We start from the raw sequence: 24,104 nt of genomic DNA, 5'->3' as shown, positions 1-24,104 counted from the left end.
CTGTGCAGAGTGTCTTAAACATGTAGCACCTACTTTTTGTTTTTGTTTTTCGAGACAGGGTTTCTCTGTGTAGCCTTGGCTGTTTGGGCTCCCTTTATAGACCAGGTTGGCCTCGAACTCACAGAGATCTGCCTGCCTCTGCCTCCCGAGTGCTGGGACTACAGGCATGTGCCACTGCGCCTAGTTTAGCACCTACTTTTTAATCTTAGATAGAGCAGAAGCCATCTTATCCTGGACTCTGCCTCCACATATCCTTTCAAAACACAGGCCTAAGCATGTCTTGTTTTCTTCTTCCTTATAGTGGGGGTGGGAGGCAGAGACAGGCTAACAAGAGTTCTGTTTGGAGTGCCAAGTTCGTATGGAGCATCAGCATTTTATCTTTAAGAAGCTGAACTGCAAACAGACAAGGCATCTTCATGTTTTGTAGGGAGCACAAAAAAAAAAAAGCGGTTAAAGTATGTGTTTTCGGAGAAGAGATAGAAACTCCAAAAAGAAGCAAAAACATTTGGCATTTGCTGTTGCTGGAGGTAGTGATGGCTCCAAAGTCTCTGAAACAGAGATTTTATTTAGATTCTGAGGGAGCCTGTTGCACACTCTAGGACTGTGAGTGAGTAGGCAAGAGGGTACCTGTGTTGCTGGAGACCCTAAGGACATTGCATTGTTTAGAGGTGTCAAAGTGGTGTGAGCAGGGCTGGAGAGATGGCTCAGCCGTTAAAGGCTGGGCTCACAACCAAAATGATGTGTGTAAGGGTGTATGTATGTGCACGTGGCATCTCTGTGTGCAGGCATGTGTTAGTGGAGGTAGAGTTGGTTTTTTTTTTTTTCCTTCCCGAGACAGAGTTTCTCTATGTTATCTTGTCTGACCTGGAATCACTTTGTAGACCAGGCTGGCCTTGAACTCACAGCGATCCTCCTGCCTCTGCCTCCTGAGTGCTTGGTTTGGTTCCTGATGCAGGTTTCTCACCTAGTGTCATTAGAAACTTCTGTATACGTATGCGTGTGTATGTTTTTTACTGTTTTAATTGCAGCATCCACTTCAGACTCATTGGTGCTATATGGGAAGGATACAAAGGCAAGGATTAAGAATGGAACTGGACAAGTGAAAATTGCATTTGGCATAGCCACAGTTTCATTAATTTATTCATAAGATGGTGACTAAAATGAAATTATTTTCCACGGCATATCCACAGTTATCAGGTGTCCACTCAGTTTTAATTGACAGTGTAAGATTCCTGTGGTTGCCCCGAGTACAGACTGCCTGGGGCTCCAGGGGGTTTGTGGGAAGAGAAGCTCGGACAAGTTTCCATTAAGCTCTGAATTGGGCAATTGGAAAAGAGGAGAATAAAACCGTTGAGAGGAAGGACTTAGTTGTTGCTGTTGCCTGCTCTGCTGAGGAGAAAGGAGAGAGAACTCTCAGACAAATTGTTTTTTCTCCAGGAATTCCAAACTTGAACAGAGACCGGCCCCCCCCACCCCCCCCCACAAAAGTTGTTTTAACATGGTGGAAAATTGTCACAGTAATAAGTGAGGTCCCAGCTTCACTGACTAGGGTGGGTGGTTGGGGACAAAGGGTACAGAAGCATCTTTCTCTTTCCGCCAGTTACTTTGGATGGGCTGCTTCTTGAACGTGTGGGGGCTGTGTGCACCTGGAGACAGTATTAGTTTGCTATGTTCATTTAGCTTGTATGGATGTGTGTGTGTGTGTGTGTGTGTGTGTGTGTGTGTGTGTGTGTGTGGTTTACTGCTTTGCTTTGGCATGTATAGACATTATTATTATTTTTGTCCAACTTTATTTTGTCTTCTTTTCATTTTGATTAATTTTTAATTTTGATTAACATGTTTTGCTACATAAAACATGTCATTTTTAGTTTCTTTGGGACTGTTTGCAATTGTCTTCAAGTCCATTGTATCCTAAAAATGGATACTTATTTATCTTATGCTTTGGGCAATGTGGAGTTAGACGGTATTATTACAATGCTATATTTTAGCTCAGAATGTATGGCAATCTTTTTTTTTTTTTCTTTTTAAAAGAGCAAACAGACTCTATTGAATGACTTTCTTTCCGGGGAACAAGATAACACATTAACTGAGTTTAAAACTCTTCCACAGCCCCAGTGGTACTTGAAACACAGGAGGGTTCTGGTAACTTAATTCTGAGGCAGTCATCCTTGTAGTTTGTGGTGATACAGATGATAAGGTGGCTGTCTGTGCACGTGTTTGGAGGAGGTACCCCTGATTTGCCTGCTGAAGGAGGGGCATGGGCAGGGATTTCTTCTGGTCATCTGATGCTTCTTCATCTGTTTTGTGTATGGCAGTGCATTTCAGATAAATACTGAGACCACCCCGCCCTGTCACGATTGGGCCATTTATAAACTGCCTCAGCCCATGGTGTTTGTTTTCCCAATGGGTAGCAGCCTAAGGTTAACTTGTACCATTTGAGAGAAGGAGGACTTGGGGAGGAGTCTCGGTGCTTTTGGAGAGGGTGTTTGTCTCCCGGGGGTATGGGTGTGTGGGGGTGTGTGGCTGCAGAAGGGAACCCTGGGTTGAGAGTGTTGATCCCAGAAGTAAGCACAAACTATTGAGAGGTGGTCCTTCACCTACTTGGGGCTCTTGAACAATGCATGGCTCCCTTTGTGGGGTGGGGTGGGTGGGGGAAATGTAGATTACTAGAGTGTGGGCTGTCTTAGGACCCGACAGCTCAGTCACGGTGAAGGAACGCATAGGTGCTGGGTGGCTCCCGAATTCCGTGTTGACATTTGTTTTCCCATAAAGAGCTTTGCGTCTGAGAGTCAGGGTTCCGTTGTTAGAGACATAGAGGGCGGGGCTTGTACTGGATGCAGGCTAGTGGCTTCTCACAGCCCCCTCTCTCTACTCTTGCCTGTGTGTCGCAAGCTGTTGACTTTTGCAGCACCCCGTTAAGTTTTCTTTAGCCTTCTGCTCAGCACCCACTGGCCTCCTTTGTGTCTTTGTGGGCTTCAGTCTCTGCTTTCCATGTCACTGATTCTTGTCCCTGCCCCTCCTCCTCCCCCCTCTGCTTATTGAATGAGTGCTTAAAGAAACAAAAAAACAAAACAAAACAAAACAAAAAAAAAAACCTGAAACCAGAAGCAACAATTCAAAGTAGTGTGATCATCTTATCCATAATAATGAAAGTCCACAGGTCTTGATTGAACGCCAAGGAGGCAGTTCAGTCTAGGGAGGTTTGTCTGCTATTCATGAACTGCTTAAGATGTTTTCTTGTAGTTTGTGACATGAGCAGAACGCTTTGATTTGGTTTCTTCCTACAGCTCCATTTTCAATCCGGCAGCACTCATTACTCTGCGTACAAAACGATTGAACACCAGATTGCAATTCAGGTAGGAGGCCAAGAGATTCTGAAGCTTGAATTACCAATGTGTAGGTCTCTTGTGTCTTTTTATTCTCTGCCTCCCCCACCCAGATGATGTTGATGATGATGGTGATGATGACGATGTTGATGATGATGAGGATGGTGATGATGATGTTGATGATGATGTTGATAAAGATGATGGTGCAGTCATTATGGAGATCTGCTGGTGGTGGGGGTTCGAATCGTTGAGGGAGGTGGGAAGTGAGGAACAGAAGAAATGTTGCTAAAATGATGTAATGATATGAAAAGAAAGATAAGTCTGTTGTTTTAGACTGTCTTGATCGGGCGTATGGCGCTCAGATCCCAGGTCACTGCCTTTTGCTGGAGGAAGGGCCTTGAGTGGGGAGTAAAATGGGTTGACAGAATGAACAGGAAGAATGAGAGGGAGCCGGGTGAGGAGGCCACCCGACAGCGAGGAAGAGTTGTTTCCTGTGGATCAAAATCATGGTAAGTGGTGCTAAGAATACCACTTTTGACCTGACTGTCCTGAAATGTTGGTTTCTCTTGGGCCTCTTGATAGACAACGTGTGACACACTACAAGTGTTGGAAGGGCAAGGCGGCACATCCCAGCTTCTGAGGAGGGTCCTGGTGCAAAGGCTAACCAAGTCACAGACTAATGTAGATGTGGGGCTAAACAGAAGCAAGCAGCGGCCCAGTGCACTCTTGTCGCCTGCTGGCCTGGCCTTGCTATGAGGGACATCGCTCATGGTGTCTCTCACTGTACCCCCTCACTGTACCCCTACCTCTTGATTGTTCTGTGTTAACCCTTTCTTGGCAAGGAGGCTTTTGAGAGCTTTGGCTGTGGTGTGGGAGTCTGCCTCAGGCTCTTCTAAGTTGCTGTTGTCTTGGTCTTTGGTAGGAAGCCCTTTGCAGGTTCCTTGTGTACTGAGTGTGTTTGTGATTGTGGATATGCATGCCTATGTACAGGTGATCATAGACATGTGTGCAAATGCACACATGTGCAAGTATACATGATTGAGTGCACAGTGTACATGTGTGTGAGGGTACATATAAATACATGTATGTATTTTGGTATGTGTGTGCACACGTGTCGTCTACTGGATCTCGTGCTTCCTGCCCACCATATTGCATCTTCTTAGCTTTGCCATTTCAGTGTCCACATTCCTTTGAAATAGCCGCTTGCCCCAGGTGAACGGACTTACCCTTCCAGTGAGAGGCGTGAGTCAGAAGGGCTTTCAAAAATTTGCTTGGCTCCTAGTCTATCTGTATTTACTTCAAGGTTATAGTAGCTGAGCTTAAAAATATTTACGTTGCCTCTGAGTTTGGGTTAGGCCACTGACTTCCTGTGTGGACTTCAGGGGCATGGAAGACTTTAACTCCTCAATGCCTAGATAGTTTCAAAACTGGTGGGTATGGTGAGCTTGACACTCCAGTTCTTTCTGGCACATTTCCTGTTGGAAGCTGCTTCCTTTTAAGGCCCAGGAAGACTTGCTTTTAGAAAACAGTTTAGACTTAGGGCTTGGTTAGAAAGCAAGTCCAAACCCCAGCTCTGGATGAATGGGTGGATAAACACAGTGTCCTCCCCAGCCTAGGGAGGCCACTCTAGCACAGGAGGGCTGGAAAGTCTTGTTGCCTGGGGTGTGGGAATTGTCGAAGCTGAATAGGACAGAGATGCTTATCTTGGTGTGGAAAGGCTGGCTGGGGCCATGCCGCTGGGAGACCAGCCCGGGACCAGCCCAGCTGTTGAATCTTTACACCCGGCGCTGAAGTGCCCCTTGTTTGGAGGCGCAGTTCGTCTTTCTCCAAACCACCTGGCACGATGCGGGACCATGTGAAGCCCTTTCTCAGGAGGAAGATGGAGTAAATTACAGAGCTTATTGTTTGAAGGACCGAAGCCGTCCCTGTTCCTCCATGAACAGGTAGTATTGTTCCCTCTGGGTCTATTTGCTAAGGCCTGATGCCCATGTGGGCAAACAGAGAGACGTTTTATTGGAGCTCTAGCTCTATGCTTTCAAAAGTGTCCATTCTCCCTCAGTGTCGGCTGGACCAGCACCAGGCCAGGCCAAATGGCAGCTAGCTGTAGTTTTAGCGTGATCATCAAAGGATAAATGGCCAAAACAAAACAAAAGGAGCAGAGGGAAGAAAAGACAGAGCTCAGACAGAATAAGATTGTTCTCAGAACTCTCTGGACATTTCAGCCTGGGCGGGGTGAGAAGAGAGGCCCCTCCCAGCACAGGGAGCGGACCTGGCCTTCTCTGCCTTTTCCCATGCATGCGAAGCTCAAGTCCAGTGTGAGAGTGGGGCGGCAGTTTTTCCCCTGGAAACTTAAAGCCGCATGGACCTTGATAAGTACTGGATCTCAGCAGGAGCTGAGGTTGCTGCTCGCCTCAGCTCCATCCGAAAATAACTTGGTAGTATGACACCGTGCATCACATGAGGAGCCTCATTCCTCTCGCCCTCCCCACCCCTCTGTCACCTCAGCACTCAGCCAACTTCACCACGGGTGTGAATGGCCTGAGAGGGATACTGTAGACACATCTCTCCTCCCCTAGCTGGGTCCTTCCTAACTGGGACCTTCTTGTCTCCTAGCCCTCCTTGGTTCTGAAAGGACCAGGGCAGTGATAATAATGGCTGAGAACACAGTCTAGGTGGGCTAAAAAAAAAACAAAAAAAACAAAAGGTGCACAAAATAAATATACACCGAATGGTTATTATTAATAATGATAATGGATTGTTATTTAATTCTGTGTGTGTGTGTATGTGTGTGTGTGTGTGTGTGTGTGTGTGTTGGTGATGGAACACAGGACCACCTGTGTGAACTTGTTCCCTGAGCAAAACTCCAGACCACTGGCTTTTTGGAAGTGCCACTGAAGCACAGTACAGTCTTCAGGTGTTTAGTAAGGAGGAGGATGGACTTACAGCATCCGAGAGGCCTCAGGCACATCAGGGTGCAGGTGGAGCTTGGGCATATACTGACTATATGTATATATAGTCTCCCTGGTTAACTTAATGTTACTTTGGGTTGAAAGCATCTTGAGATGAAGATGAAAGGAAAAACATGGGTGTGTTTTAATAAAACTTTATTTATAAATACAAATACTGGCTGGATGTGGCCCCTGGGCTGAAGCTTACTAAATCTGATGAAATACTCTTTTTTTCCCCCCCCAAGACAGGGTTTCTCTGTGTAGCCTTGCCTGTCCTGGACTCACTTTGTAGACTTAAGGCTTCCTTGTTCCTCCCTTTTCCCAGGGTTGTGGCTTCCTCCTCTTTCCCTAGCCTGCAACTAAAATTCCAACAGTGGATTCCTTTAGCCTGTCTCCACCCCTACACCCCCCATCCCCCACCCCCGACTTCATATAAGTGGAATCGTACAGTATACATGCTCTGTGTTGTTGGATACTTGGTTGCTTTCAGCTTTACCCTATCACAAGTACAGGACTGGTAGGCTTTGCACATCTTTGGAAGGAATGATGTGTGTGCACACTGTCTACACTAGCAAACGCTCCTAAGGGTGGTGGCGGGGGTGTGCTTGCCACTCTGCATCAGTATTTTCTAGGTAGAAGCCTGCGTTGAGTGCCATCTTCGAAGGGTATGGCAGTCGGTTGTCGTGTGGAGAGGAAGTGGTGTGTTTGAAGGGGTTGTGGTCAACTGATCTACGTGTGATCAGAGGCTCCTGGTAGCTGCTCTTCTGGGTTACCCCACACGGGAGTTTGGCCTCTGGTCCTAGCTCTTAGGAATTCCTCCGTCATCCCTGCTAAAAGGTGATGAAGACTCATGCTGACTCAGGAGGATGAACCCTTAATTGCAGACGTGCAAAGCCAGAGCTGCCTCCCAGGGAAGGCCTGCAGGTGGTTGTGCACACAGTTAGGCATCTCTGGAGCTGCCCTGGAGGGACCTCTTCCCACAGTCCTCCTGGGGTCATTATTGTAGCCTCCCAGAGCAGTTCTGTCATCAAGGCCGAGACCTCTAGAAGATGTTTCCCTAGGTACCTTGAAGAGCTACATGAGAACCAATTAAGCTTTGTTTTAAGAGTATTTTGGCCAAAGGTTGATGTTTTAACACAGTCAGATGTGATTTAGGGGAAAAAGCACTACACGCAACAAAAACAAACTGTGTAGACCTTTCGTGGTTGTTTTTCCTTGGCAATGTGAAGTGGTTTCTGTATGGGTGTGCGCATGCGCAGCATGCATGCGCGTGTGTGTGTGTGTGTGTGTGTGTGTGCGCGCGCGCGCGCGCGCGCGCATGCGTGTGTGTGTGTGTGCGCGCGCGCGCATGCATGTGTGTGTGTGTGTGTGTGCGCGCGCGCGCATGCATGTGTATGCGCATGCGCATGCTTGTGCACGCTTGTTCGTGTGGTCACAGACAGCTAGGAGAGGATCCAGGAGAAATGGACCTTTTTATTTGTTTGCACAGCTGAGCTGTGGAGACTTTGCACTGAGCTTTGCTTTCCCTCTTGTTAAGCTTGCAGTCTTGTGTGAGCTTTCCCAAGCGCTTGCTCCTACACTTCTTCTACAGGCATTCACTGGGGCTCCCAGGGTCTCCTTCCGGAGCTTGGTTGTTTTTCCGGAGTCAAAGCAAGAAGGATGGAAAGCTTGCCCACTCTAAGCTTATGGATGTGAATGAGGTGTATTGTCCCACAGACATGTGAGGTGACACTGCTAGAACTCCTCATCCTGCCCACAGGATGAGGACAGCTAGGAAGTAGTTCTGGGAGACTTGTTCAGAATTTAAGAGTGAGGTGGAGTGTGTGTGTGTGTGTGTGTGTGTGTGTGTGTGTGTGTGTGTTCCTGGTTTTCCCTGTGGACGTCTAATTTGGTCTCTATTATATTCTTTTTTTGGGGGGGGAGTAGACTCACAGAGATCCGCCTGCCTCTGCCTCCCTGTAGTGCTGGGATTACAGGCGTGGACCTCGTTGGCTTCTATTGTATTCTTAATATGAAATGACTTTTATTTCATATGAATGCAGAATTGGGCTAAGTGGACAATTTCCCAGAGATCAGTCTGGCAGAACCGCAAAATTACTATTATCGTTGTTGTTGTTATTGTTTTAAAATTTAAGACAGTGTCTCATGTAGCTCAAGCTGACGTAGACGTCACTGCTACTCAAGGCTGCCCTTGAGCTCGTGACCTCCTGCTTCAGCCTCATGAAGGCATGCACACCTCGCCTGGCCTCCAAGCTCAGTTCCTGAAGTAAGCACTTGCTTGGATGTGAGTGTGTGCGTTCAGTTTCCACCAAGGAATGGGAAGGCGGGCGTGGGGAGCCAGTGTGCTTGCGCACAAGTGCGCTGGGGGGGGGGGGCGGTGCTCTTAGGAGTAAATGCGTACTAGCCCACTTTTTAGTAGCTCCGTTCTCTGGAAATAAATGTATTTGCGAGTAAAACAGTCAAACCCCTTTCTCTTGGCCGCCTTCTCTGCTGTTTTGCCAGAGCCAGATCCTGGTTTTTAAGCACCCTACCTTGCTCTACCTTATTGGCCCTCAATCTTCCTGAGGCTGCGGCCCTTTAATATAGCTCCTCATGCTGTGCTGACACCATAAAATTATTCTTGTTGCTACTTCATTACTGTAATTTTGCTACCGTTATGAATCATATTGTAAATACCTGTGTTGTCCGATGGGCTCGGGGTCGAGACCCACAGGCCGAGGACCTCTGCTCTAAAGGCTGGCCTTTCTACTTAGTCCAAACGTTGTTGTCATCATCAGTGACAGGGCTTGGAGTTCCATCTCTGATCAGATTTTTCAACTATTAAGGGTTGGGAAGGCCAGCCTTAGATTCTTCTGAAATCAATCCATTGATTATTTATCGGAAGCTCTGTTGTTTTCAGGTGCCCAATCGAAACTGGGAGCTGCAATGTTCCTGTGGGATATCTCTTTCCCCTGTGAGTGAGATCAGACTGCCCTTCTATTTCAATGAGCTTCTGCCAAGGCCTTTGCCTCCCAGGCTTCTGTGAAGAGGGCATTTGATTCTGAGAGAGTAGCTAGGACAAGGGGGTGCTTGGTGTGGGGTTCAGAGGCAACAATAACAGTTAATAGTAATAGCTTATGTTTATTAACTTCTCCTGCCGAGCTGGGTCAAGTGTTAAGTGCTTATTCATTGATTTCTCATCAGTGCATGGAGGGGGACCTGAATGGTAGAGTTCCTGTTAGTATCACCATACTCCATTTTGCCAATGAGGAAGCAGACACCTGATGTGTTATTTTTCCCAAGGCCAACTAGGATTCGAACCCAGGCCAATGTGATTGGAGGAAGACTGATGGCATAGCTTCCTGCTAAGCTGTCTGCTTAAAGCCACGCTCAAGGCTAAGGATGTGGCTAAGAGGCGGGGTGCATGCCGGAGGCCTTAAGTTGGATTCCCAGCACTGAATAAACTAAGTAGAGGGCCTTCCTGTTTCCAAAGGCCATGGCTACCACCCAGCTTCCTAGACTCTACAGAGAGAGAGCCTGCAGGACCTCTGCTAAGAGCACATCCTGGGTGCTGCTCAGTGTGCATTCCTGCTCTGAGTGTGCCCTGAATTGGAGCCACTATCTCCTGGGAACATCTCAGAGCTGAAGCACTGGGCTCCTGTCCCAGGCTCATTCTGTAGGTCTGTGATGGGCGCCTGCGTTTGTACTCTACCACGATATTGAGTAAATCTAGGGCCCTTCTTGGGTCAGTGGAGAAGCACGGGGCCAAGGCTGTGTTCTCAACTCTGGCTGCACACCATAGGTATTGAGGCAGGGTTGGGACCAGGACTCAGACACTTGGCCTAGACAGGGTTAGCATCCTTTGGACGTCTGGTCTAGCATCCGTTTGGCAATAACTTTCCGGGTGGCTTGTGTGAATCACAGTTAAGGCACTCTAGTCTTGACATCCTGGAGTCTGAAGCAGCTCCTCCCTCAGGGCAGAGCTATGTACATAGTCTTCATAGTGGAGGACAGTTGTACCAAGGTGTGTGTGTGTGTGTGTGTGTGTGTGTGTGTTACGGAGGAGGGGTGGTCTGTTTCTTTATGCTTGACTCGTCCTGCATGGAGAAAAGAGGCCATCTGCATTTAGTCCTGCAGGTGTCCGGGGTCTGTGGAGTGAAGGGAGACTGTTTTAAGAGTGCTCTATGGAGGGGCCGGAGAGATGGCTCAGTGGTTAAGAGCACTGGTTGCTCTTCCAGAGGTCCTGAGTTCAATTCCCAGCAACCACATGGTGGCTCACAACCATCTATAATAGGATCTGATGTCCTCTTCTGTAATGCAGATATACAGGAAGACAGAACATATATATATATATATATAAAGAGTGCTCCTTGGACAGGGAACCTGTGATGGCCACTGTGTCCCAGGTTAGAACCTGCGACTAGAGAGGTGTGCTGTGGCATCATGGGCAGGCATGGCAGAGGCACTTGGCAACCTCCTGCTTCTCGCTCTGGCAGGGCAGGCTGAAGTACAGGTTTGGGTTCTGTTGGTCTAAAGCTGGGCTTGCACACCTGGCTCTCAGAGCAACCAAAGCTGACATTGTTTCATGGACCACTCTTGGAACAGAGCAAAAGGGGAGTAGGCTTTGGTAGGGCAGGAAAGAGAGTGATGCAGAAAAGCAGCCGGGCTCCACTTTCCCCGGGGTTCTACACCTCGATGGAGGGGAGGAAGGCAAGGGGTGCAGCCTGGCTTTATTTTCGACCGTCTTGCCTGAATGTTGTATTACATGCACCATGTGTGTGCCTGGTTTCCATGGAGGTCAGAAGAGGCCATTGGATCCCCTGAATCTGGGGGATGGATGGTTGTGAGCCACAATGTGGGTGCTGGGCACCGAGCCTGAGACCTCCTCAAGTGCTCTTAACGGCTGAACTGTCTCTCCACCACCTCCTACGCCTGTCTTTTAAAGTACAAGTTAGTGTCTTGACTTTACGTCAACAGCAGCTGCCCTCCACTGGCCAGATAAAATAGGCTGGTCTCACTACGCTTCTCCATCGCGTTTAACTTCGGCCACTCTGTTTGACATGGCATTGGCACCTGTTGGGATTGTTCACTTAGTCTGCCGTGGTGGCAAGCCCTGAGAGACCAGCTTGTACGGTTTATTGAGAGGACAGGTTGGGATGCAGGCACAGTGCTAGTCCCAGATCAGAAAGTGAAAACAAGTGCCCCGTTGGTTGTCTTAGTGTCCCTTATGGACCACGGTGAGTGCATGTGGAGGCCTGGTCTGTGGCAAGAGTCTGGTTACATTTTCTCAGCATAAAAGAGAAAGTTTATAAGTTTTGCTTTATGATATTTCCGCTTTTTATAAAGCACTTGGCAATTACGAGAGCGGTTTAGCTAAGCGCTGAGCTTTCTAAATGGGTTAAAGCTGGCGTTTGCAGCCTTGTCAGGCCTGGAACTTCATTTGTTTCTGGAGTTCGGTTGCTTCTGGAGTTCAGTTGCTTCTGGGGTTCAGTTAGGTTGAATTCAAGGGCAGCCTGAGCTACATAAGATCTTGACACAGACAGATAAACAACCCGATTAATCAACCAAGGAACCAAACTACATGTAGCTGAGCAGAGAAATGGCTGCTCTTTCTTTTTCCCCCTCTTTGCTGGCTTACCATGCTGGCAGCAGACTTACCCTGGAGGGTCTCACCCAAGCCATGGCTTGGCAGTGAGGGCAGGGCTTCATCAGATTGTAAAAGAAAGTTTCAGAGGAGCTGCACGTACAGGGTATCTGATTATAGAAAGAAACATTAGAACCAAAGGTGTGTGGGCTATTTGAAGCATCCTCACAAAACCTTGGTTTTGAGGCATTTGTTTAGAAAAGCCTTGGTTACACGATTTGCCATGCAGGCAGAGGGCTGGGCTGCGAACATTGCTGCCTTTGCATTGGCTGTTTGCTGTCGGAGCTTGGTGATGGGGTGAGTGACAGACAGGGGGAGGGGTGGGGCGGGGCTGCTTAGCGCAGAATCTATCAGCCTCAGGACCCATGATACTTTGACTCAGGTTGTTCTTTGGTGCATGGAACTATCTGTATTACCATTCTGGCCTCAACAGAATTCACTGGAAGATGGTAACTAAAAGTACTTCCAGAAATGACCTGGTGTTCCCTGAGGGTCAAAATCGTCTCTGTCTGGGAATCACTGGCCTTGTTCAAAGTGTGTCTCTTTCCATTGACCCTGTGGTAGCCACATCCCCACTGCCTTTGCATTTTGAGGGAACAGAAGAATGGGGGGATGAGGGTGGGGTGTCCTAGGTTTGAGTCTCAGGCATGCCGCGCTCCCCATCCTTGGTCTGTGAAAAAGGAGTAATGGTGGCACCTGAGACAGTTTCTTGAGGCTACTGAGAGACCAAATGGGGGCGGGGGCAGGGGTTGGCATGGTCTGGGCAGTGCAGTGGTGGACAGGAGCGTACTTCCTGAATGCAAGCTGCTGTCTTTGCCACTGATACCCATGAGGCACTAGTTTACAGGTTTGGCATATGGCTTATCCTGACATGCAGTGCATATATATATTTTCTTAATTTGCTGTCAGGAAGCTCACACATGAAGAATTTGATAGCCTGGGCTATCTTCCATGGGTAACATAGATTTATGATTCCTCTTAGTTGCTGTTTGCATCTGCCTTATGTCACTTAAAGACTCTGCTGCAACTGTGTGACGTTTAGGATATTCCTAAGGTCAGGACTGTGTTTTCCTCATATTCATATCCTGGTAGTTGGAGATGTGGACAAGAAGTGTGAGTGGTACCTACCTCACCCAGTGCTTGGGAAATACCTAGAGCATGTGCCTAGCATGCACGAACCCTGGCTTCCATCCCAGCACTGGATAACCCGCCTCTGCAAACCGCCTGTAATGCCAGCACTCAGTGTGGAGGCCATCCTCAGCTACCAAGTGAATTCCAGGGCAGCCTGGGCTACATAAGATCTTTCCACAGACAGGCAAACAAGCCAATTAATCAACCAAGGAACCAAACCACGTCTAGCTGAGCAGAAAGGGAATAACACATTGGTGAGATGTATGGGCGTAACACCGATAGCATATGGGGCAGGCCAGCGTGTATTGGGAATGGCAATGGAGTATTTTTTCAGGTTTATAAATAAAGACTTTTTATAATGACATGGAAAGCCAATAGTAATTCGTTTCTTGTTTCCTACTGAATAATTTGAGTGGGGAATTCAGCCCCTCTGTCAACCTGATGTTCTGTCCTGGGGTTTCAGTTTGATTTCCGCTGCCCCTGGTGCTGATGATGTGTGCTTTCTTAGTGGTGGGTGCCATGGCTCTATGGGCAGCCCTTGGTGGGCTGGGTCATGTTTGACTGCTTTCTGGTTTTCGGAAGGTGAAGTTGGCTGGCTGTTAAAAGCTCTCTTAGCCTTTTCTCTTTGGTTGTTTCTTCTTAAATGATAAGTAGTGATGTCCATGGGATCCTACATCCTGTTTCTTAGGCTTTGACAGCTGGCAGTCATCCCTGCAGAGGGCTTTGCTACATGCAGGTGCCTAAGCCACATGAACCAGCACAGTGCTTTCTGCTCTCAAGCTCTGTGCATCTCTGAATTGTTGAGGTTGAGATGAAGCCCCAGAATAAATGGCCCTGGTTGAAAGCTGGGCAATTTCCAAGAATTGAAAATGGATGTCTGTGGTGGTTTTCTGTCCAGGGGGCACTGGGAGACTCTTCTCACTCGGGCTCTGGCGAAGGCTGCCCTGCAGGGAAGACAGCCCTGTGTCAATAGTTTCTTAGTTGATCCAGGAAGCATTGTGGATGATTGAAATTGAAGACTCGCCAGGACAATTCATCTTGAGAAGCAGAGACGTCGGGTGTGAGCCAGGCCGCGGGGAGCGGACATTGACGTACGGGCCGTCATCAAACTAATTGTTGTTTGAATTACCTGTTATGATCCGATGACAAATCTGCCTTGCTCCTGTCACTGGAGCAGAAAATGTAGCTTGAATTGGCGTGATGTTAGCAAGTGTAAACTGTACTTCAACAAGATGGATAAACCCAATTATGGGGCAGACCTGTAGAGAGAAAATCCATTTAAATCTCGTAATGTTAAGCAGAGCTGTGTTTAATTCATTTGGACCAATTTGGGGATGATGTATGAGTGTTGGAGAACATTCGTCAAAGGGGTGACCATGGGGGAAAAGTGACGTGCTGGGCTGCGGCCACTCTTGTGAGGCAGCTGCACTAATGGCGGGGAAAACAGAATGACAAAAAGATGTACCCAGCGTTGTCGCAGGGGAACAGTGCTGTGTAAATGAACCAATAAGGAAAATAGACGAAGCAGAAAGGGGCTCTGCTTTTCCTGAATGCCACTGACAGTCAAAAGCAGAGAACCGGAGGGCTCTGACGTGTTTCAGCCCAGCACCCTTATGGGCTTTTTCTGAGCCTTGTGGTAAGAGGCCAAGGAAAGTTCTTTCTAGAAAGCAAAAGGAGGGAGAGAGAGAGAGAGAGAGAGAGGGAGGGAGGGAGGGAGGGAGGGAGGAGAGAGAGAGAGAGAGAGAGAGGAGAGAGAGAGAGAGAGAGAGAGAGAGAGAGAGAGAGAGAGAGAGAGAGAGAGAGAGAGAGGTGGGGGGAAAGAGAGAGAGGGAGAGGCATATACATATATATATATATATATATATATATATATATATATATATTTAGTTCTTTATTGGACAGTTAGAGGGCCACTGTTCTGAGGTACATGTATGGTGTGTAGCTGAAGGCATCTGAGAAGGCTTGCTTGTTTAAAAGAAGTCTATTCAGACAAGCATTGGATAATGTAGCTTTACACTTGGTAGGAGTTTTACTAATTCTGTAAATGAAGGCGTTGAGCTACAGGAGCGGCTTTCTCAGCTGGACACCTGAGCTTCTCTCGAGGACATAAGAATAAGGACCTTTATGCCATGTTCACTCTGTGCTCACCCCTGGTTTCCCGTTCTTGTGTAACTGTATAACAATGGGTAGATTTGATTTACTTTGTTTATTTTGGGTTTTTGTTTGTTTGTTGGCTTACCTTTTTTTTTTTTTTTTTTGGGACAGGCTTTATATGTGTAGCCTTGGCTGTCCTGGACTCAGAGATCCACCTGCCTCTGCCTCTGGGATTAAAGGCATGCCAGGATCTCCCTGTAGAGGCTGGTGGAGCTCTGAGTTTGAGGCTAGCCTGGTCTACAAATCGAGTCCAGGACAGCCAAGGCCTCACAGAGAAACCCTGTCTTGGAATATATATATATATATATATATATATATATATATATATATATATATATATTAAAAAAAAAAAAAAAGGAAAAAAACAAAAGCCAAAACCAAAAAGAAAAAAAAAGAACCCCCACCCCAGCCGAAAAAAAAGAAATTTTAATCTGGGCGAGGTGGCACGTGCCTGTAATCCCAGCACTCAGGGAGGCAGAGGCAGGTGGATCACTGTGGATTTGAGGCCAGCTGGATTACTAAGGGGGTCTAGGACACCCAAGGCTACACAGAGGAAACTCTGTCTTGAAAAAAAAAAGTTCAAAAGATACTTTATATTATTTTAAATTTTCATTTTAAGTTTTCTTTTAATAATTGTAATAACATTTAATTTATTATATGTGCATATATGTGTGTGTGCTGGTGCGCACACACACACACACACACACACACACACCAGAACATGGATATGTAGGTCAGAGAACAACAGCTCTCTTCCTCCCATTATGTAGATTACAGGATGGAGCTGAGGTACTTAGCCATGGTGGCAGGTGCTGTTATCTGCTGAGCCATCTCACTGTCCTGATTTGTTCAGTTTTTGTGTAAGTGTGTTTTATATTGAGCTCATTCTCCTGGTTCTGGCGTTACGTCGCTCTACAGTATTAGTTCTCCAGTGGTGTTTCTGGAAACCTGCAGCCTCTTTATATTTCAGGTGATGAGGTGAACCCCACTTGTGAGATGCCCTTCCTCCTCTGTTTTCTTTTGTTTTTCCTTTGGGGTTGGGTTGGACTTGCAAGCTGTCAGAGAAAGGAGGACTTGGGTGCTTGGGCAGAGGGTGCTGGGGGACCCTTGGCTGAGACCTCCTGCCCCCAAACATCCAGTGGTATGAATGGAGGTTTTCCCTGTCATCCCGGGACAGTCCACCTCATGGGGCATGGTGCAGGCTCTTGTCCCTCTTAAGGCTTTGGTCCATAGGTGTATCTGGTGGAAATTTCCTTTCTAGCCTTCTCCTAGTTTCAGGTTAGTCGAAGCCAAGAGCCAGCGGCAGTTTGATAACAAAAGAACTGAAACCTTGTGGTTAACACCTTAACACTGAACTCTGAGAAAGTGAATACGCCAGTCCTGTCACCGGAAGATGACACTAGGTAGACTGCTTGGAGAAATTTAAACTACTCAAGTCTCCCGAAAGCCCCTAATATATTTATTCAGCTCTCCATTGGTTGTGCCCCCGTGGTGGGCCTCCAAGTAGCTTAGCACCCAGGACAGCGTGACTCAGTGGGTATAGAGGAGGTATGCTGGGATGCACGCCCCAGCCCGAAGGTGTTTGTCTGCGCTGGAAGCAGCAGCCGCTCCCCTTACCTTCCCTGAGTCTGGGACTCTTCTCTGGCTTTGAAAGTGAAAGGTGGATTCACATTCTTCCAGGTGGGCTGGGGATGTGAGCAGGGCAGGGGAGAGAGTTAGCCTTCCTGGAGAACCTGTTAGGGTCACGGAAGTTGCCTCAGGGCCCTCTGCTTTTCTTTCTTTCTTTTTTTTTTCTTCCTGGTCAACTTCCTGCTTTCTTGTATCACAGCCAAGCTGAAATCTTACGGCCACATACAGAGAGGAACCTTTGTCCTTTTGATTGGCTCCCAAGATATAAATACATATCAAAAAAGAGCTAGGGTGAAACGGCTAGGCAGACGTCCACATAAGGGCTTTATTGATTTGTGGAATGTATGCGACTCAATTCCGGATTGTTCTAGGAGTCACTAAGCCCTGAACTTGACTCTTATCCTTAAAATCAAAAACAAACCTCCGAGTTCTTCCTCCTGGTCTTGAATTGCTTCATTTTCATCCTGGAATCAGGCAGCATTTATTTCCTCACAGTTCCTGGAGAAGCAGAGAGCTTCACCATAGTGAAACAGAAAAACAGCAGTAAGCTGAGGTCACACGCTTAATGTATTGAGGCTTTCTCCGCCACCAAAGAGAAATAAAGGAAAGGTTTGGAAATTGCCCCAAAGCTAAGGGCGAGTCTGCCTGATCACCACTAGTTCTTATGCACAGTATTTTGGTTGGTGTCACTGCCACATGACAAATGCCACTCCGAGAAAGGCCCAGCTTGCTAAGCCATTTTCTGTAAGCAGTTCTATCTCATCCTTGAGTATGGATGCGGCTTTGTCATGGGGGCAGTCTCCTCCCCTGGAGGATAGTCTACCTCCGCATTCTCCCCCTCCCCCACCCCCAGTTCAAAAAGAAAAACAAGAAGAAAAAAAAGAAAGAAAGAAAGAAAAAGAAAAATCTGTTCTAGTTGAGCCACTTTTCAGTTGGGTCAAATTTTCTGGTCAATCTTTATCAGGAAGTAAACGCTGCCACGTGACACAGTTTTGCCATTTTAGAATTGTTTAGGCATCAAATGACTTGCTTTTGTTATGGAGTTGGGGCCCCCACTGCCCCACACTGTTTAAGTGACAAAGTTGTGGTTGCTGGGCGCTTCCTGCCCTCCCCTGGTTTGGAATCTTGCGCACTGGCAGTGAAAGGAGCCTGATGATGAGGGAAACCAAGGATCAGACGCGCAGGGCGCGAACTCAAACCCACAGGCAGCGTGCAAAGAAATGATGGCTCTGATTCTAGACCTCGTGGCTCTGATATCTCAACTCCTACCTCGAGGGTGGAGGTTTTTATCTTTTTGTCTGACTTCTGGTTTGTGGTTTCGAGTCACCGCTGGTGCGCTGGTGCATCTGGATGCTGTGGGGATGGGGTGATTACGGAGGCCCAGGGCAGTGGCTCTAGTCCCTAAGCAGATCGCTATACAGCCCTTGTTTGTATCCCAGGCTTCTCCCTCTGGGGTCAGCCCCTCTTCCTGTGCCCCTGTGGGGGAGGGCGGAGGGGGGTGGTGGTGGTGGTGGCGCACAGCAGGCCCCTCTTTCTATTGGGCTACTATTCTGTGTGTTTCTGATTTCCTGCTGCCTCTTTTGGCAGCATTATGTTTTCCTCGTTAACTAGTTTCCACTATAGAGTTTTCTGATGAAGCAGAGACCTTTTCTTCATCCTAGCATTATTATTTCCCATTTGTCGCCTTTTGGTTAGTGTAAAAGCAGTATGTTTCACGATGACAGTTCCGCTGAGCTGCTGCTCATACTTGCCCCACTGTCTTCCCTGTCCCTCCCTGCCTCCACTGGGACCCCCGCTCCGTTTGTGTGTGTGTGTGTGTGTGTGTGTGTGTGTGTATGTGTGTGTGTGTGTGTGATTTATTCTTCTGAGCCTGGCTTATTTTTACCTAGCATGATTTCCAATTCCATCCCTTTTTCTCCAGATGACATTGTTTTATTCTTGGCTATGGCTAAACTTTTTTTGTTTTAAAATAAGGTTGAAATTTTTAAGTTGGGCTGGTGGTGGAATTGCTCTGCTCTATATAGCTGTTTCCTCATGGAGCTAATGAGAAGTCTGGCCTGTCATGGAGATTGTGGGGAGACTGCCATGGGGTCTAACCGAGGACCTGACACTGGGGTGTGCCAGTCACTGTTCCTGAGCTATGGACCTTGTGCCCAGCACAGACTTGTGCCACTCACTCTGCATTAGCCACCTCCAGCCCCCCTCCTCCCATCATAGAATGGAGCTGGTTCGGAGTTTAGTTCTTCCTCAAGTTGAGTGTGGTGGAGTTCACCTTCTCAGCAGAAGGGAGTTACCGTGCAAGAGGTCATCCACCATGATTAGCCTCCTCACGGAGGGCAGACAATGTTCTAGAACGGGGGACTGGACTCACAATCACTCAACTTCCGATGGGCATGACATCAGTGACAGCAAGACAAGACTCTATGTGCCGTTACATCTCTCTTGCTTACGTTTTCGTTAAAGATAAGAGCTTAAAAGCCATTCCCTTCTGGTTCCTGAAAGCAGATTTCTGGCTCCTGGTGTGTGAACTTACAACATATCTGTTTCTTTAGGAGGGATTTCCCCTAGCTGTTCTGGTGAGGCTCTTGTTTGTCTGAGCAGTAATGAGTGCATAACAGCTCCCCCTCCCGCTCCTCCAGTTTGCTTTCAAGATTCCCTGTGCTCCTTGGTTACCAGGGATAAGAGATCTGGGAAACTTGGCGCGGGTGCTCACCTTGGGGTCCCTGGGCGTGAGCACATATGGGGTGAAGTACTGACACCTTTGTAGCTGGGCTTGAGCCCTTAGCACAGGCCGGTTTGCTGGAACTTTCTTGTGGTTTTCTCTTGAGTGAGAAATCCATCAGTGGCCAGCGGGGGTCTGTTCACACTCAGACTTGGGTGACAGTGGTGCGGAAAAGAGTTTGCCCAGAATGATTTATTCTACCCTGGCTCAGAGAAATGACATTGATTCTCCCCATTGACTTGAACGCAACCATTGTCCCTTTGCCATCTCCAGGCTCTAGAAGGTTAAGACCCCCCTGTCTGCAGATGGCTGATTTTTAAAACACAGTGCCTCCGGAGCTGTGGGTGTTTGTTGCTTTCTTTACATTTTCAGAGGCTCCTATGGAAAGAGGAGGTGAAATATGAGGGGCCAGAAGGCCGTCCTAGTCAATAGGGCTTAGTGTTTTTTAAAAATGGCATGCCTTGTATGTGTTTGTGTTTATATGCTTGCATGCATATAAGTACATGTATGTCATGGTGTGCTTAGAGGCCAGCGGACAACTTGAGAGAGTTGGTTCCCTCCTTCTACACGTGTCTCAAAGACCGAATTCAGTTTGTCAGGCTTGGTAGCAAGTGCCATTACCTGCTGAACCATGCTGTCGGCTCCTCTTTGCACTTTTTGCTCACATGCTCTTCTTCATGTCATGTGTGTGTTAGTATGATTATCCTTCCCAAACCTCCCTAAGATGACAACAACAACAACAACAACAACAACAACAACAACACTTGTTTCGGGCATGGTGGCGCACGCCTTTAATCCCAGGGAGGCAGAGGCAGGTGGATCTCCGTGAGTTCGAGGCCAGCCTAGTCTACAAAGTGAGTCCAGGACAGCCAACGCTACACAGAGAAACCCTGTCTGAAAAAAAACAAAATGAGAAAGAGAGACAGAGACAGACAGACAGACAGACAGACAGACACACACACACACACACACACACACACACACACACACACACACACAGAATTGCTGAAGAGAAAAGCAAAACTAAAACCAAACCAACCAAACAAACAGTACTTGTTTGCCCATGCCTTGTTAATCAGAAAGGTATTGTGTTTTATTTTATTTTATTTATTTATTTCCAGTGCTGGCCATAGCATTCCAGTTGCCAGTAACCTTAGGCTGTGGGAGTGGCTTCCATTCTCCCCTGTTGTGCCAGGTGTTTTGCAGATGGCATGGCTTTCAACAGGAGCTGCTACTTGCTATCTGAAATATCTTAATTTATTTAATTTAATATCCCTCTTTCCCACCCCCAATTAACGCCATCACTGACCTATTTCCCTAGTCAGCACTTGGTGAGACCAGGTATTTTCCTCTGGGGAGAACCTCGTTTTGTGTATAATGGTGGCAGAAGAATTAATTATGGATAGAAGATGCTAGGAGCTAAACTTTCTCAGGTCTACTCTCTGATGACCTGCCCACGGATGGCTGATTCTTCTTCTTTGCTCAGCTGGGAAATACCTCCGTAGGATGTGTGTAACAGCAAAGCCAATGAGAAGCAAGAAGGATGTGCTTGTGGCTTTAAAAGCTTTTCTGTGTGGCTGGGAGCACATCTCCCTGGGCTGGCTCCCGTTGTGCACGTGGAAGGACCTGGCTTCATCATCAGAGCCATGAACGTGGAAGGATTTGCTGTGTGTGAGGGTGTGAGCCAGACCCTCCCCTCATTGTGTGGCGCACGGCCGGTTACCTCACTGCTCTGAGTGTGACATCAGCCATAGCGCAGTTTCTCTTGGGGTTAAAGGAGACAGCATCAACCAGCCTGGACACAGTGGCCGTGTCCAAGCAGCCGTGGTCACTTTTGTCTGAAGGGAGCAATCCTGTTCTCCTGGTCTCTGTGGCAGCTTGGGTTCTGCTGCTAACAACGTAGACAGACTATGTGGGGTACTCTCCTGCGTCTTTTCATACCATCTTTTCTAGGTACTTTTCTTCTGCTTCTCAGAAGCCATGATGGATGAATTCTGCCCAAATAAACAGGCACTGCAACAGGGCTTTGAATTAAACTTCAGGCTCATTCCACTGAATAAAGCAAATTCATTTATTACTAAGAATTTAACTCCAGTTGGAGCCGTCCCCTCCCCAGCACATGTATAAACACATACATTGATCTCTTTCTTTTTTCTCTTGTATTACTACAAGGATCAGTTTCTTCTGGCTTAATTCCAGGAACAACATGCCTGTCTTTTTTCATCGTTGAGGAAAAACAGTCTGAGGGCACCATAATTCCTTAAATTGGATTTCAATTCTTGATCCCCTTATAGTCAGTAAACAGAGTGTTCTATGAAACATTGCTTAGGAGCAAGACACTGTCAGCCTTGCTGTCCAGCATATTGGAGCTTTGTGGGCTGAGGCCACAGGTCGGGGACCCTTAGGATGGGAATGCATACTTTCACAAAAAGTTGGGGGCATTAATGACATCAGAAAAAAACACTGGCAAAAGTTGGAAAGGTTGTCTGGTAGTGAGCTGTCTGGAGTTTAGCTTGGAAAAAGCGTGTGTGTGTGTGTGTGTGTGTGTGTGTGTGTGTGTGTGTGTGTGTGTTGTTAACTCTATTAGTGCCATGGGCAGCTGCTGCGATGCCACTTGAAAGCCTTGAAATTCCTATATTCAAATCAAAGGCACCCTGAAGTAAAGATAAAGGGGACAGTGTGATCTTCAAAGATGAGGGACTAAGACAGCAGTGGGAAATATTTTCCTGGGTAATTCTGCCTCCTACTAATTTTAAGAAACATTGAGACTGTGGCTGCTGCTTCTTACTTGACGGTTACGTGGGTATGTGGGCTCTGGTCAAGCCTCGGCTGTTTGTGGATCGGATGACTGGCAGCCAGCAGAGTGGAAATGCGTTGGTTGGCTGGCTCTGCGCTTGCTTCAGGGAGTGGGTTCCTCCTTCCCTTCTCTTTCCCTCCTTTCTCTGAGTGAGCTGGTTTCATTCTGAGAGCACAGGCTTGGCACCCACTCACCCAAGAACTGATTAGTTCCTGAAAGCAGTGGGCCAATTGCTCACAGGAATGATGTCAGCCTTGCTCTGGGGTACATCAACTTGGATTTCTCCTGCTTTATCTTATAAAGCCTAAATTAACAGCTGGTTTGGTTTGAGTTCTCCGGGATCTGACTCAGGGATTAGAGTCCGTTCTCAAGTGAGTCAATCTAGTTTAATTTATTTCAGGTCTATCAAAAAAGATCAATCAAAGCTCTTTTGAAAGTAAAGCTATAATCGGTCTGCACACTTATAAGTCGCTGTGTTGCAGCACTCAGTGGAAACACTGCTCAGGCTGTGTCTAAGATGATGTATTTGAGCCTTTTCTGCACCCCCCACCCCAACTTCCTCGAGGCCTCCATGCCTCCCCTAGAAGGTTTTGAGGAAGTGTTGTTTTGAGAACTTTGCTGAGATGGTCACTGTGTCACCCTCCTCTGCTTCTGTTTCTTTGCCAATGCAAGACTCCTGGTTTGGTGATTTCTAGTTGGATGAGAGTTAATACCCCGGGGTGAACAAGTTCTGCTTGTTTCATGTCTGTGGCTTTGCTGCCGGGCGTGGAGAGATTGGTGGATAGAGACACGCTTCAAATTCTTTCTCCAAAGCATCTTCAGAGAGGAATTACTTTTTGCAAGGCTTAAGGTAGATGCGTTTTCTGTTGAGGTTGATCTTGACTTTGTGATCTGGGAACTAGAGACCCAGCGCTCATTCTTTTTGCAGCGCAGTTAGAAAAATGTGTGCTGATCTGAGAACTGTTCTAGATGCACACGATATACCCAGGGAAATGCTGAGCCTAAGGAAGCAAGTGGCTGAGAGCCAGACTGCAGCCAGGCCGACCTGTCCATCAATCCCAGCTGTACAGCTTTGGGGTTGCACCTCAGCTTCCGTTTGTACCCCAGTTTCTGTTTCCTTGCCTATAAAGCAGGTGCAATAAAATGATTTCTCTCAAGTGATTATTGCCTGAATGAAATAATACTATAATTTTTGCTTAAAAAATAAAATAAAGCTACTTATAGGCATCTTTAAGGAACCTGAATTCTTTCTAAAATTACATTCATTTATTCTCGGTCTGTGTGTATGTGTGTGTGTGTGTGTGTGTGTGTGTGTGTGTGTGTGTGTGTGTGTGTATGTGTGTGTGTTTGTGACTGTGCATATGTGTAGCCCCACTAGCACGAATCATTTATCAGCTTAGGAGTTAAGATCACTGGCTGATTGGATTCCCAGCACCCTATGTGTAGCTCACAACCACCATCTGCAACTTTAGTCCCAGGGACCCTGACACCCTCTTCTGGCTGCTGACACCAGGCATGCATATGGTACACCGACATACATGCAGGCAAACCACACACAGACATAAAATAAGTACAAATTAGAAAAAAGAGAGCTATTTGTGCAGGGCAGTTAGGTGTCTGCTGTGCCTTGCCTGTTAGTGATGAGGCACAGCTGGTCGGAACCAAATGCCGAGCAGAAGAATCTGCAGTTCTGAGTCCTTTCTCATCTCGGTTCAGGAGGCACCATTCATCTATACTCCAAACAGCCTAGGTTGCAGTCTGCCGTCTCCTTTAT

At 47.3% G+C, this 24,104-nt stretch overlaps 1 protein-coding gene across 1 annotated transcript in view; it reads left to right on the top strand.

Moving 5' to 3' along the window:
- TCF7L2 (transcription factor 7 like 2) overlaps positions 1-24,104 on the top strand; it is a 190,785-nt gene that overhangs the window by 10,353 nt on the left and 156,328 nt on the right. The window contains 1 exon segment of the mRNA XM_084772574.1: positions 3,288-3,356. Within this exon segment, the coding sequence (XP_084628700.1) occupies positions 3,288-3,356 (69 nt within the window).

The sequence above is a fragment of the Acomys minous genome, assembly GCF_964271855.1.
Source record: "Acomys minous genome assembly, chromosome: 2".
NCBI classification, from domain to species: Eukaryota; Metazoa; Chordata; class Mammalia; order Rodentia; family Muridae; genus Acomys; species Acomys minous.
The sequence above is the reverse complement of the archived record's forward strand: the minus strand, read 5'-3'. Positions and strand labels throughout refer to the sequence as shown.